At 36.2% G+C, this 14545-nt stretch overlaps 1 protein-coding gene across 3 annotated transcripts; it reads left to right on the top strand.

Annotated features, from left to right (window-relative positions):
* The first annotated feature begins 5931 nt into the window (after positions 1-5931).
* On the top strand, positions 5932-14544 carry LOC113053400 (phospholipase A1 member A-like). Of its 3 annotated transcripts, XM_026218387.1 has the most exons (14): positions 5932-6146; positions 6457-6539; positions 7895-8114; positions 8208-8385; positions 8604-8712; positions 9770-9871; positions 10078-10170; positions 10271-10438; positions 11411-11497; positions 12110-12218; positions 12342-12497; positions 12864-12936; positions 13757-13848; positions 13968-14542. In XM_026218387.1, the coding sequence occupies exons 2-13, from the start codon at positions 6479-6481 to the stop codon at positions 13832-13834; spliced, it is 1434 nt and encodes a 477-aa protein (XP_026074172.1). In that variant the 5' UTR covers positions 5932-6146; positions 6457-6478; the 3' UTR covers positions 13835-13848; positions 13968-14542. The 3 variants fall into 3 exon arrangements, with proteins under 3 accessions (XP_026074172.1, XP_026074171.1, XP_026074173.1); XM_026218386.1 differs by having other exon boundaries at positions 13757-14544; XM_026218388.1 differs by lacking the exons at positions 13757-13848; positions 13968-14542 and having other exon boundaries at positions 5935-6146; positions 12864-12967.
* Position 14545: the final 1 nt, after the last annotated feature.

Raw genomic sequence — 14545 nt, 5'->3', positions numbered from 1 at the left:
TCTTCTCTGTTTTTAGTGTGTCTCTGTGGCAGAATTACAGCGCCACATACTGGTCTGGCATGTATACTACATCATTTTGCGGTTTCGTGTGGACGCGAATATTTCTTGAGACGAGGGAAAAAAAAGATTGGATTGGGGTAAGCTCCGTCTCTGTGTGGATGGGGCCTTACCCTCCTTCTGAAGGGTGTCAATGATTGTCTTCTGGACAACTGTCAGATCAGCAGTCTTCCCCATGATTGTGTAGCCTAGTGAACCAAACTGAGACCATTTTGAAGACTCAGGAAACTTTTGCAGGTGTTTTGAGTTGATTAGCTGATTGGCATGTCACTATATTATCATTTGCTGATATTGTGAATTGGTAGGTTTTTGTTAAGCGAGCCAAAATCATCACAATTAAAAGAACCAAAGACTTAAACAAAGTCAGTCTGTGCGCATTATATTTATGTATATAATTTATATAATATATATACATTTATAAATTTGAATAATTTTAGTTGAATTACTTTGAAATAAATTAACTTTTCCATGACATTCGAATTTATTGAGATGCACCTGTATCTCACATAGAAATACATATAAATGAAAAAAGTAGTAAGTATTTGTAATAAAAAGTATTAAAAACTTTTACATATTCCATGAGAAGATTTTATGACTATATTTTATTTTATGACTTTTATCGTGTATTTTAACATTAAAAGATAATTTCATAAATGAAGACAAACCAAGTATCAATGCTATTTAGGCACTACTTAATGAATTTCGAATGACTTGAAAATAAACTATTGTGGTAATTCGTGGGTCTTCCTGTTTGAGTCTGTATATTATTCCACTTGTCTGTTGTTGTTGCTTAGTGTGAGGATTTTCCAGTGAGCCATATTGCATGTTACATTGTTATGCTAATAAGTGGCGACAAGTCTTTATTCAATTACTGACATACAGAGACTGTTTGAGTACATGAATTACTCAGGGATATTGTTTGTTTGAACTTAGAGGGAGTGTCAGCCACATTAAAAAAGTTAACAGCTTAAGTCATTTGTGGATTAATGCGTATTAGAGATGCAAACCGTTTAAAATGATTCAGTTCGATTTGGTGAACTGAATGATTCGTTCGCGAACCGGATGTCCAGACTACTTTGATTTGAACTCTTTCTCACACAGACACGGAAGAGAAGACAAAGCTGAATAAAGTCGTCGTTTTTGCTATTTTTGGACCAAAATGTATTTTTTCAATGCTTCAACAAATTCTAACTGACCCTCTGATGTCACATGGACTACCTCGATGATGTTTTTCTTACCTTTCTGGACATGGACAGTATACCGCACACACAGCTCCAATGGAGGGACTGAGAGCTCTCGGACTAAATCTAAAATATCTTAAACTGTGTTCCGAAGATAAAAGGAGGTCTTACATGTTTGGAACAGCATAAGGGTGAGTTATTAATTACATAATTTTCATTTTTGGGCGAACTAACCCTTTAATACAATGCAAATACATCAAAGAACTAGAGATATGATGACTAGTTGCCTATAAGTATTCTTATGGTGCAAAAGGTCAAACTTCAGAGGCATGTCATCAATAAGCTTTAATGGAATGTAAATGTACATCCAAGCTTAGCTGCAGGGATCTGCAAGGGCAATGGACAAGAACATTGGTGCAAGCTTAGTAACAATTACTCTTGTATGGTTCTCTATTTGCAATAAACATTATAGTGCCGTCAAAAAGAATGATTAATCCAAGTGATTAATCAAAAACTAAAAATGAAAAATAACTCCTAATCCTGATACCTTCTTGATTGATAGCTTCCTGTATTCGCTAATAAGTATTAATCCACAAATGAACTTAAGCTGTTAATTTTTTTAACGTGGCTGACACTCCCTCTGAGTTCAACCAAACCAATATCCCGGAGTAATTCATGTACTCAAACTGACAGCCTTTGGTTTACTCGCGCTCATGGATTAATGCTTATTGGAGACGCGAACCATTTCAAACGATTCAGTTTGATTTGGTGAACTGGTTCAAGAAGATCCGGTTACATCGAGTAATTCGTTCTCGAACCAGTTATCACTACACTTGAACGCGCTCACAACAGACCCGGAAGAGAAGACAATGCTGAATAAAGTCTCAGTTTTTGCTATTTTTGGACCAAAATATTTTCAATGCTTCAACAAATTCTAACTGACCCTCTGATGTCACATGGACTACTTTGATGATGTTTTTCTTACCTTTCTGGACATGGACAGTATACCGCACACACAGCTTCAATGGAGGGACTAAGAGCTCTCGGACTAAATCTAAAATATCTTAAACTGTGTCCCGAAGATAAACTGAGGTCTTACGGGTTTGGAACAACATGAGGGTGACTTATTAATGACATATTTTGGGGGGAACTATCCCTTTAAGATAGCATTTTAAAAACTAAGTTAACTAGTAGTATAAAAAAATCCATATAAATTCATTATATTTTCATATTTTGAATTTTCTAAAAATGAAGTGGATGAATTCCCAATATAATGAATGGGAAATTTGCTCTTTTGGTACTTGTCCAGCAGGTTTACTTTAAAAGACATACTTATAGACCATTATTTTTATTATTATTATTATTATCTTATTTTTAATGGTATTAAGTTGTCAGACAGAAGAAGGGACAGTATATTATTTATCTAATTTATATTGTGCATATAATAAAACAATGGAGCTTCATATTTCATTTGAAAAGAGAGATGTCCATTACTTTATCATCTACATTGGTGATTTCTCAAGTTAAACTGCATTGCTTCAATTACCTTCTGTGTCACTGTCCACAATGCTTCGATGACAAGACTTTGAAATAACAAACAGGAAAAAAAACAAAAACAATAAAAGGCATGACTTACAATCGCATCCAGCTAGCCTACTCCGTCCATGATCCTTTTTTTTTCTTCCTCTTCTTCATTTGAATGTCTTCTTAAAGGATTTTTTGTAAATATAAAATTTTATTTACTTTCAACTCACAAGTGATATCCAATCACATGAGGCCAAAATATATAAAAAGAATACAGATTCACTAAAAATCAAGCCATCTGCACCCCGCATACACAAAACAAACATTTTTAATAGGTGCTAACATGACTGCCAGTCGAATAGTATGACTAAATAATGCAATCTCATGATTATTTTGCAATATTTATTTAAAAAGGTTTTAACATATGGCTAACCCTAACTTGGAGTGCCCCCTATTGACCAGCCACCACTCTCCATATCAATTGCTTGTTTTTGGACATGAAATTAGCTGTCCCATGTTAAGACAGTTTGTCACTCACTTAAAGGGGTCATATGACATTGTCAAAAAAGTACATTATTTTGTGTATTTGCCAAACAAAAAATTTAGCTTTCACAACAGAACACAGCATCTGTCTCCACAACATGTCAACAGCAGACACAATACTACAGCAAGAATCAAAGTGATGCCTTCTTTCTTTGCGTGAACATTTGGGCGGTGTAATGCAAATCTGGGGGTGTGTTTAAGCGAGGGGCCTTTAGGGGCATGTGGACAAGTCTTAACTTTTATAAAGAATATTTCTTTGGGTTTGAGACTTTAGTCTTTGCAATTTTAGGGATTTTATCTATGCACAAAGAGCTTGTAACACTCCAAAGAGAAAGGAAAACTTGAAAACGCAGCATATGACCCCTTTAAGCCAAAAAATGAGCAAGTGAGTTAAGGTTTCACCTTAAAGTGCTTTAAAGGCGACATGTAGCCTACTAGCCGTCACTGAATTATTATATATATAGATGGCTGCTGCTATTACAATTGTAAAAGCAGTGGACTACAACAATTCCAGCTTACATTTTTTTACTTTTCCTCCCCTTCAAGTTTGGTAAGGGGATCTATTTTGCAGACATGTCATCTAAAAGTGCCAATTACTGCTTTGCCAATCAGAAGAACAACCAAGGGCTCCTGTTGCTGAGCGAGGTTGGTTTTTTTGTATCTAAACCAACTGCTTCCACTTTAAGAATTGCTTAATATGTTTGTGCAAAGCATGATACTTTTTCTTTTTCAGGATACTTTGATGAATAGAAAGTTGGATACAAGGAAAATGACAGCATTTATTAAGGGGCTCTATTTGAATAAAAATTGCTGGTTTTAAAACAGATACAACAGTTAATTTGTATAGATATAAAAGGGTTAAAAGCTACTGGTTAAAAGAAAAGTAATGTATATTCATATATCAAGTATATTCACGTAGTCAGCACCAAGTGAACTTATAGTTGGAAAAGATATCAGATGTGTCAATAAAACTGGTGCATTACAGTCATGCCCAAAAATATCGGCCCCCTTGGTACATATGATCAAAGAAAGCTGTGAAAATTTATCTGCATTGTTCTTTTATTTTAAAAAATCACAAAAATCTAACCTTTCATTGGACAATAAGAATTTAAAATGGGGGGAAATATCATTATGAAATAAATGTTTTTCTCTAATACACATTGGCCACAATTAATGGCCCCCTTTTATTCAATGCTTTTTGAAACCACCATTTGTCAGTTTAACAGCTCTACGTTTTCTCCTATAATGCTTGATGAGGTTAGAGAACACCTGACAAGAGATCAGAGACCATTCCTTCATCCAGAATCCCTCCAGACCCTTCAGATTCCCAGCTTCTCCTCTTCAGTTCACTCCTCTCATTGTTCAGGTCAGAGGACTGGAATGGCCATAGCAGAAGCTTGGTTTTGAGCTCAGTCACCCATTTCTGTGTTGTTTATGAGGTTTGTGTTTGGGTTATTGTACAGTTGGAAGATCCAAAATGGTCCATTATAAGAGTCAGTCACTTACTAATTTTTTTTATCATTTGGTATTTGATATAATCCATGATGCCATGTGTCTTAACAAAATGTCCAGGACCTCCAGCAGAAATATAGGCCCATGACATCAAAAATACATCGCTATATTTCATTGTACACATGGGGTACTTTTTATCTCTGTGTTTACCAAACCTATATTGGGTGTTTGCTGCCAAAAAGCTCATTTTTAGTTTCATCTGACCATAGAAGTCTTGTCTGATAACTGAATATGCTTTAGTTTGTTTTTGGATGAGCTAGGAGAATTTTTCTTGAAAAGCCTCCTAAACAACATGTGTTGATGTAGGTTCTGTCTGACAATTTTTTAAAGGTTTTCTGAACATGAGATTCAACTATTTTCTGCAGTTCTCCAGCTGTGATCCTTGGGGAGTCTTTAGCCACTCAAACTGACCTCCTCACCATGCATTAGGACGATATAGACACACGTCCTCTTCCAGGCAGATTCGTAACATTTTCCGTTGATTGGAAATTCTTAATTATTGCCCTGATGGTGGAAATGGGAATTTTTACTGCACTAGCACTTTTCTTAAAGTCACTTTCTAATTTGTGAAGCTCGTTTATCTTTTGCTGCATATCAGAAAAATATTCTTTGGTTTTTCTCATTGTGATGGATGATTAAGGGAATTTGGGCTTTGTTTTCCCTCCTCTTTATATTTCTGTGAAACAGGTAGCCATGGCTGGATAATTTCATGTTTATAATCCCGCTGAAGTGCTCAAAATTGTGAATATAAATGGGAATATACTTCAGAAATATTTTACTCATAAATAATTTTTAGGGGGGGCAATAATTGTGTCCAACGAGTATTTGAGAAAAACCAAAGGACACATTTTTGTGATTTTTTTAAATAAAAGATCAAAATGATTAACAATGCAGATGAATTTCCACAGCCTTCTTTGACCATATTTACCAAAAGGGCTGATATTTTTGTCCACAACTGTACATCTTATGATGATGCTCAGTTTTTCTCTGTTACCATTTACAAAGTCAATGAGAAGTCGATGCCTATAGTGCAACCAGACTTTTGCAGAAGATAATGAGTCTGAACTTGAACAAACAAACAAACAGCTGATGATAATTATGTCTTTAATTGGGGCCAGCTGATTGTGTTAATTTCACTTCAACGCACCAAAACATCTTCTGAGAGATTTGGCTCAACACTGTCCCAAAGAGGCCAGAGTCCTTCCTCTGGACAAGCAATAATCAAACATTTCATCTGTGAGATCGTAGGATCACAACCAGCTGCACACCAGTGGACAGATCAGTTGTTTTTCATTGTTTTAGTCCAGTCCTTCAAAGAGTCTCCACCAGGTACACAAGTTACACCTATCACAGGATGGATGCTGGGAATTAATGTCTCTCATGCTAACACGGTTCATAACAACACATCAAGAATGGAAGGAGAAGCCATTCATCTCACTTAATCAGATAGTGTAGCATTTTTTTTTCATAGAACAAGACATAGTGTAACAGATCGTGGCTGGATATTAAGTTGATTCCGGGCTTCTTGACCAGCAATACGAACAGGAACAAAATGCATTGAAAGGATGCAGAAAGAGAATGAATGATTTAGCACCCAAACAAGTAGCTATCTAACCAGCAGAAACATCTCACTCTACAGATTTCATCATTTTGATCAAGACATGGCTTGGGAATGGATCAAGACTTTTGTTTATTTGTCTATGTGTGTCACCTCTGCTGTGGGTAAGTTCAGCTCCGTTAAATATCACAAAGAATAAGTCTTTAATTGTGGCTGTTCTATCGGGTGAATACGCCACCCAAATAAAAATGAAAACGAGAAACATGAGAAACATTGAAAACTCAAGTTATGGTGTGTCAGTAAGTGGTTCACTTATCAACTGTTGTAAAGTATGTACAGAATTAGTTTGTAGTGACTTTAATGTTTATAAATCCACTGATTAATATAAATCCACTGATTAATTGAAAGGCCAATAAATTAACCACACATACTAATGTTGTCTAGCTCTGCAAGGTGCATGCAGACTGTCGGTGAACAACGGTTCAAGACATGGGGTCTAAAAGCACAACACTTTTCTTTTCCAACTTCAAAATCATCCATTGTTGGCTTGATTTTTTTTTTTTTTTTTGATTTTTGATTTTTGATTTTTTTTTTTTTTTTTTTGTCTGTTGTTTGTAAAGTTTTTGACCCTCCCTGCATGTTCACTGGGTGGAAATGATTAATGTTTTCAAACGGATTTACCCTCACAGTGCAGAGCACAGAGTGTATCCTACTCAACCGCAGTGGTTCTCAAACCTCTCCATGAAGTACCCCCAGCCCTGCACATTTTGTATGTCTTCCTCATCGATCATACATGATTCAACTCATCAGCTCATTATTAGTGGAGACTGCAAGACCTGAAGTGGGGGTGTCTGATATAGGAGACATACAAAATGTGCAGCTCTGGGGTACTTCGTGGAGAGGTTTGAGAACCACTGCACCACAGGAATCCGCTGTGGTGTTTGAGGGAGAGGAACTTCAAGTTGCTTTGGGTCTGCGGGTTTAAATATGCTAATGTTTCATATTGATGCAACTTGAAACAGCTCAAAGACATGACCCTTAGTTGACTCTTTATTTGAAAGACAATAACTTTTATACACCGTGCACTTTTAGATTTAAAACTTTGAGCGCTGTGTAATGCTACATGACAGGTCATTTTCAAACATCCATAATAGGGGCACTTTAAACCAAACCAGAGACAATCGGACCTCTTTAAAACAAATACAGCAGCGCACTGCTACTAAAAAAAGCATGTTGAATTACTTTTATAAAAATAAAAATTGCATGCAGTTTAACATGGTTTTTAAATTGTATTCCCATTCCAAAGTTAATTTCCAAAATATTCCTTTTTTTTTTTTGTTAAAGGATTATCTTTATTTAATGTTATATTTTACTTTACAAATTCAAATTTCCAAACTCAAACTTGCACATCAGTGGACAGCAGACATCAGTAAATCCAGGGAAGCTACCAATTACAGATTAAAATCCTAGATCGTTTTGATGTTGCATACTCCTGAATTCCATGCATACAATTTTACAGGTAATAAGCAAGCATCCCAAAAGAAGTGTGCTGACTTCAACAACACCACTTGGCAGCAATACAGACAGGGCACCAAGCTCAGGGTTCAGTACTTTCTTTTTACACGAAATAATGCAGACTGTGCCAGCCTCTTCACACAGGACTGCCTCAACCAAACCCAGAAACACACGGCTTACTTCAACTCCTCACTCCCCACCAAAGTCATAGTTCACGGATACAGGTAAAACATTTATTTAGAAGCATTTTATGATAGGAAAGCAATGCTTGTGAACGAGATTTTACACCGATGATTCTTTTTTTCTTCTTCTTTTAGGCCTTTGGGCAGTAAGCCTTCTGGGATGAGTGACTTAGCCAAGGCTCTACTGCGAGAAGAGGACCTTAATGTTCTGGTGGTCGATTGGGAATTTGTAGCCTCCTTTGCTTATAACCTGGTGGTAGAGAACTACAAGGAGGTGGCAGTGCAGATTTCAGAGCTCATCAATAAGCTTATGGTAAAAGCCTTAATGTTTTGGTTATGTTCAAGTGTTACAGACTCCATGAAACATTTGACCCCTGAATTCTAAAGACTTTTTAGAGCAGTTTCCATATGCTAGAAGTAATAAACAGAAAAAAGATTATTCATAATGATCAGTACACAGAAAATGCATCACCGTAAACAAATAGATTGTACAAGAATAATAAAAGTAAATTTTTGTTGTGTCCTTTGTAGAAACATGGAAGCACACTAGAATCTTTCCATTTCATTGGTATGAGTCTTGGAGCACATGTGTCTGGATTTGTTGGGACCCAATTTGAAGGCAAGCTGGGTCGAATTACAGGTAATATTTTAATATAATTGCTCAAAATGCAATACAGTGGATTCCCAAAGTAAGATCATATTAAAAATAGGTTTCAAAATCTGTCATTAAAGCAAAAGTGGATACAAATATACATTTAGCAAATATAATAAAACATTTAAACTTGTACAAAAATCAATAAACAATAACAAATTATTAAATAAAGACCTTTTGATATTCATGTTAATTATGCTAACAATGTAAATTATGTTCATAGTATTTTGTCAAGAAAATAAATAATTAAATTTGAGTAGAAAAGTAAAAGTAGATTTTCACTAAAGGTCTCATTTGTGCCCTAAATGTATACCTGTATTTAAATGATCTCTTCTGATTTGCATAATGTTGTTATGATGCCACATGTTATTAATTATGTTGTGATGACATAGTTGACTTTTGAAGATGCGACACTCAAATGGAACAAAGACCAACACTGTACCACACTCAGGGCTTGCAATATCACTAGCCTCACGTCCCAGATACAGTGGGTCTACCAAAATGAATCCCTGCTATCACGATGGGCTATCTTGAATCTTTATAGTGATATAAAATTCCTTCCTTGATTTGCATTATTCACTCGGCTTGTGTTGAAATGGATAGTAGTTCATCATTGGCAGCATTTTAAACCATTCAAGCACAAGAGGAGGCAAATGAGAACTCAATTCTGTACTCGTGTGACGTTATTTGTGCGCACAGAGAAAAATATCATTCCATCTGGGTCCATGTGCTCTTAAACATGTAAAAAAAAAAAAAAAATTATATATAAATAATATAAGAATTCTTTTAAACGTTATGTTGAAAATTAAAATAAGAAACTTTAAATTAAAATTGACTTTTTTTTTCAGAATTTGTACATTTTTGTAAAATTTTATAAACCTTTTCAAAATCCACAAATTTAGTTTTTTTGTGGCGGAATTGGTTGAGTACTATCTGTGTATGCAATATGGAGACTTACTGTATTAAAATATGATATTTCAATACACATTGCAGAATCTTGGTCACTTTAGCATGAAATTGTATATTGGGGACTTTGTGCCCTCAGGTCTGGACCCAGCAGGCCCGATGTTCAAGAAGGCTGCTCCATTTGATCGTCTGGATTCATCTGACGCTTTATTTGTTGAGGCCATTCACACTGACTCTGACCGTAAGAGTGAATCAGTCCTTTGCCTGAAATGATCTAAATAAATTATTTATTCAAGAACAGTCTAATATGGAACAGGACACGTTTGTTGACAGATTCTTGATTTATTATCCAACCACAAGGGCTCATAAGTATGCCACTGGTGCTATTGTTGGTCGAAGTATAGGTTATTTGTGCACAACTGAACTGAATATCTGTACCTTTGCCAGAGTTTGGTATATCTATTCCTGTTGGGCATGTGGACTTCTTCCTAAATGGTGGAATGGACCAGCCAGGTTGTACACATTTAGACCTTGGTTCAAGTGAGTGGACAACAAAATGCTGCACAACAGAGACCTTAAGCTAAATTAAATGTACTGTAGCTTGATGCTGAGAATCTGACAGTTTTTATCTACTTTCCAGTGTATGATTATGTCACTTGTGACCACATGAGGGCACTGAGTGTCTACACGAGTGCCCTGAACCGCTCCTGTTCGCTTACTGGTTTCCCCTGCTCCAGCTTTGAGAAATTTCTGGCAGGAAAATGCATCACCTGTGAGGGCCCCTTCACTGGCACGTGCCCACAGATAGGTAATGATGAACAAGCAGAATGAAAGGAACATCTTTACAAAGTGTCTTTTAAAGGAAAATGGTCTATAAACGGAAATAGTGTTAAAGTATTTGGATAATAATTATTGTTAGAGTATTTGTATGTGGCCTATAATGGCCTATTTAATTGTACCAAAGTATTTACAAGTGTTTTTTTTTTTTGTTTTGTTTTTTTTAATTGCTAAAAATCAGAACATGCCGTGGAAATGTTCAAGTAATCTTGATGCAAAAGATTTTTAATTGACACTTTAGAGAAGGTTTATTTTTATTGTTTTTCTGTAATGAGGATGGTTCCAGTTAACACGCGTCCTCAATCTCAAGGAAAGGAAAAAAAAAAAAAAGAAGTGAAGTGACATTCCGCCAAGTATGGTGACCCATACTCAGAATTTGTGCTCTGCATTTATCCCATCCGAAATGCACACACACAGAGCAGTGAACACACACACACACACACACACACTGTGAGCACACACCCGGAGCAGTGGGCAGCCATTTATGCTGCGGCGCCCGGGGAGCAGTTGGGGGTTCAATGCCTTGCTCAAGGGCACCTAAGTCGTGGTATTGAAGGTGGAGAGAGAACTGTACATGCACTCCCCCCACCCACAATTCCATCCGGCCCGAGACTAGAACTCACAACCCTTCGATTGGGAGTCCAACCCTCTAACCATTAGGCCACGACTTCCCTGAATGAGTAATAATTCTGAAGGGCTTTGCGTGTTAATCTTATCTTGGATGGTTATGACCTTGACGTTCTAGTTCATTTAGGTGCTTAATCGGGTTTAAATTTCTTTTGTATACATTATGGCTTGCTCCAACTGGACAATGCATCGCTTGAGGCTGATTATGTAACAAAAGGATAACATTGTTTCAAGTAATGTATGACACAAGCCTTTGTCCATGTGTGCTCCTTCACTGTCTGTTTCTACGTGTGTGTGTGTGTGTGTGTGTTTTAAGGCTTGTTAAAGAGTGGGATAACAGTGACTCCCCTGCTAAATCATGAAAAGGTCTATCTCCTGACCACTGCTACGGCTCCTTATTGTGGTGTGTATGACTTGTCATTTATCACAATTCCACTTTCACAGACACTGCAGGTATTAACACCTTTGTATTAACAGCTTTTTAGTAAGGGTAGGGTAACCGTAAAGACTGACTTTTGTTTTTTCCTTTTTTTAAATACTGTTCTTTTGAACTTTATATGCACTTCTATATAAAACTGACAAGGTTTCAACATGTTTCTAGAAAAATATTAAGTGGCGCAGCTGTTTTAAATACTGATGTTCAATGTAGTTTCTTGAGTAACAAATCGGCATATTATAATGATTTCTGAAGAATGACATGGAAGATGTAACGGCTGCTGAAAAAGTTTATTAAAATAACTCTGTAAAATATTAACTTTATTAGTTACTTTTTACTATATATTTGATAAAAATAAATGAAGGGGAGCTTAAGAGACCTCTTTCAAAAACATGGAAAAGTTTGACCATACCAAACTTTTGAACCGTTTAGTCACCTAACCCCCCCCCCCACCACCACCACCACCACCACCCCACCCCCAAAAAAAACGACTATATGTAACAGTTTATAAGTGTTATGTTCATGAATGTTACAGCCAAATAATCCCTCTCATGCACTTCTTTCCTTTTTCTTTTTCAGCACATCACATCTTAGTGGAATTGAGGGTTTCCCCTTTAGACAAGAGTGCTGATATTCAGCTCACCCTGATCACCGTGGGACACCCTGAGACCGAGCTCAAACTCAAACTGTATGCATTAGATTTTCAACAAGTTATAATTAATGTGAGACAGCCTGTGTTTCCTGTATTGCAGGTTTACTCCTTTTAACTGTCTGAACCGTGTGAATATGTTTATACATGTATGTATTTCAGAAATAAGGATGAAATGGTGTATAAAATGGTGACTGCACACCCGGCACAATTGTGTAAAATTGATTCAGTGCAGGTGAAAAACACAGGAGCACGTTTCTTCAGACAAGGAGATATTCAATTTGCCTATATCTGCATCTCTGAAATTCCTCAAACCAGGTAAATGCAGCCTTAATGTTTCACCTCCTTGGAATCATAAGGTTCTATCTGCATTCTGAGCAATTTTGAGAGATTGAGCCTTATAGTTTTTGCATTCCATAGAATTATGTAGATGGAACCATTTTTGTTTTCTAAAACAAAAAATGCCCAATGTATACAGCTTCCAAAAAAAACAATTGCATAATGTACGTAAGTTGTCACAGAATAAGAATGTGAATAACTCCCATTTTGACAAATGTAATTCCAAGGCGATGACATGCTTTTCTGAGCACTCATTTATATTACTCCATATTTTGATTTGGACACAAAAAGTACATGTCCCATTTTACACTGTAATTAATTAGAATTTATTTGTTCAATTTACAGAGGGCTGGCTCCATTATGTGTGAAGAACATTAATATTGGACGGGGGGGACCATGGTCACGTGACTTTGTACAGGTGTGCTAAATAAAAAAATAAATAAAAAACACACAATCGACTTGAGAGCTTATACATTAACCAGCTTTTAGAGTCTTAAATTAGTGAAACTCAAGCAAAGGTCACACACTAAAACTTTGCATGGGAGGCATACACAAAGACATAAATAGGATACAAGGGGATTGAAATGCTTAAACTGATAAAATAGTTTTCACAAAACAACTTGTTTGGAGTGTTGCGACATTTCAGGTACATTTAAATATTCTGGCACTCTAATTGTGTTTGTAACTCCACACTCAGTTGGCAGGAGTGTTTTCTAACTGCATACTTGAAAATACAAATTTAAATCTGTTCATTTACAGCCTTCTCTGCTTTGAAATCTTAAGAATTACATTTTGAACCCAGCACTTAACAATTGGCCCCATTAAAATATTTTCATAACATGGTCAGTATACAGAAGATGTTGCTGAAGCATTTACTAACTTCCTATTACAAAAAAGCACGCACTTTTGAGATAGACAATGAGATTTATCTAGTATAACTCTGAAATGCTGTTAAAATGTATTTGTTTGAAAATCTAATTTGTTGCCTTTACAAATAAAGTACAAATTCCAACAATGTGGAATCGTATGTAATACAGTGTGTGTTCTGGGAGGTTTGATCTTTTGTCCTGTCACTGTCCTAAACAAAAGGACATTTGGTGAAAATTTTTTTTTTTTTTTTTTACTGTTCAGTGTTAATGTTATCTTCATGTGTATGAGGGGAAACTGATTGGACTGTGATTTAGTGGAGTAATCATTCAGGTGTAGTGGTCTTTATACTGCTGAAACCATTCTTACAGCTTTGGGGTGTCAGTAGGGACCATAGGAGCACATCCTCTTTGGAATCGAAGTCTTTCTGGAGTATCATTCTCTGTTAGATGTATGGAAAAAGGTGACACATTAAAATGTCATTGGGAACACTGCAATAAATCACATAAATAATTGTAACACAATCACATCTAAAGGCATGGTTTTTATCCATCAGTGTAGTTCTCATATTGTTTTCTATAGCACAGGCTGTATTTCTGGACATGATCCATGTATCTCATTCCTTTGGAAACAAGCATGTGAAGGATGTGTCTCAAATAACAGTGGAACCCTCCTCCCACAACTGCCCCACTGTCCAGTACCCTACAAAGTGCAATCTAGTCCTTGTTGGCAAAGCTAAGTATTTCAAGAGGGAGGAGTGCTGGATAGACAGACTTGGTATGTTTGGATCCCTGGATGTCCCAAACCCTTTCATCCAGCCTCCGGCACAAGTGTATGTAGTAAAATGAAACCAGCCTTCTCCTAAACATAGAAACCTATGTCAAAAAATATCCTAGGACAGAATCTCTCACCCAAGGAAGCCCTGTCCTCTTACCAGAATGGACATACAGTATATGTTAAATGAGGGCATACCATTGACTTTCTGTTGTTTATTTGAGTTAAACAATGATTTGAAGTTAAGAGTGATATTACAGAACCCTATACACAAATCATTGTAGAAATAATGTTAATTGCATGAAATCATGAATGAATAGTATGAATATATTAATAATAATGCCTACAATGTGATTTTAACTACATTTTAAATAAATAGCATTATA

Source organism: Carassius auratus, chromosome 34 (genome assembly GCF_003368295.1).
Source record: "Carassius auratus strain Wakin chromosome 34, ASM336829v1, whole genome shotgun sequence".
Taxonomy (NCBI): Eukaryota; Metazoa; Chordata; class Actinopteri; order Cypriniformes; family Cyprinidae; genus Carassius; species Carassius auratus.
The sequence above is the reverse complement of the archived record's forward strand: the minus strand, read 5'-3'. Positions and strand labels throughout refer to the sequence as shown.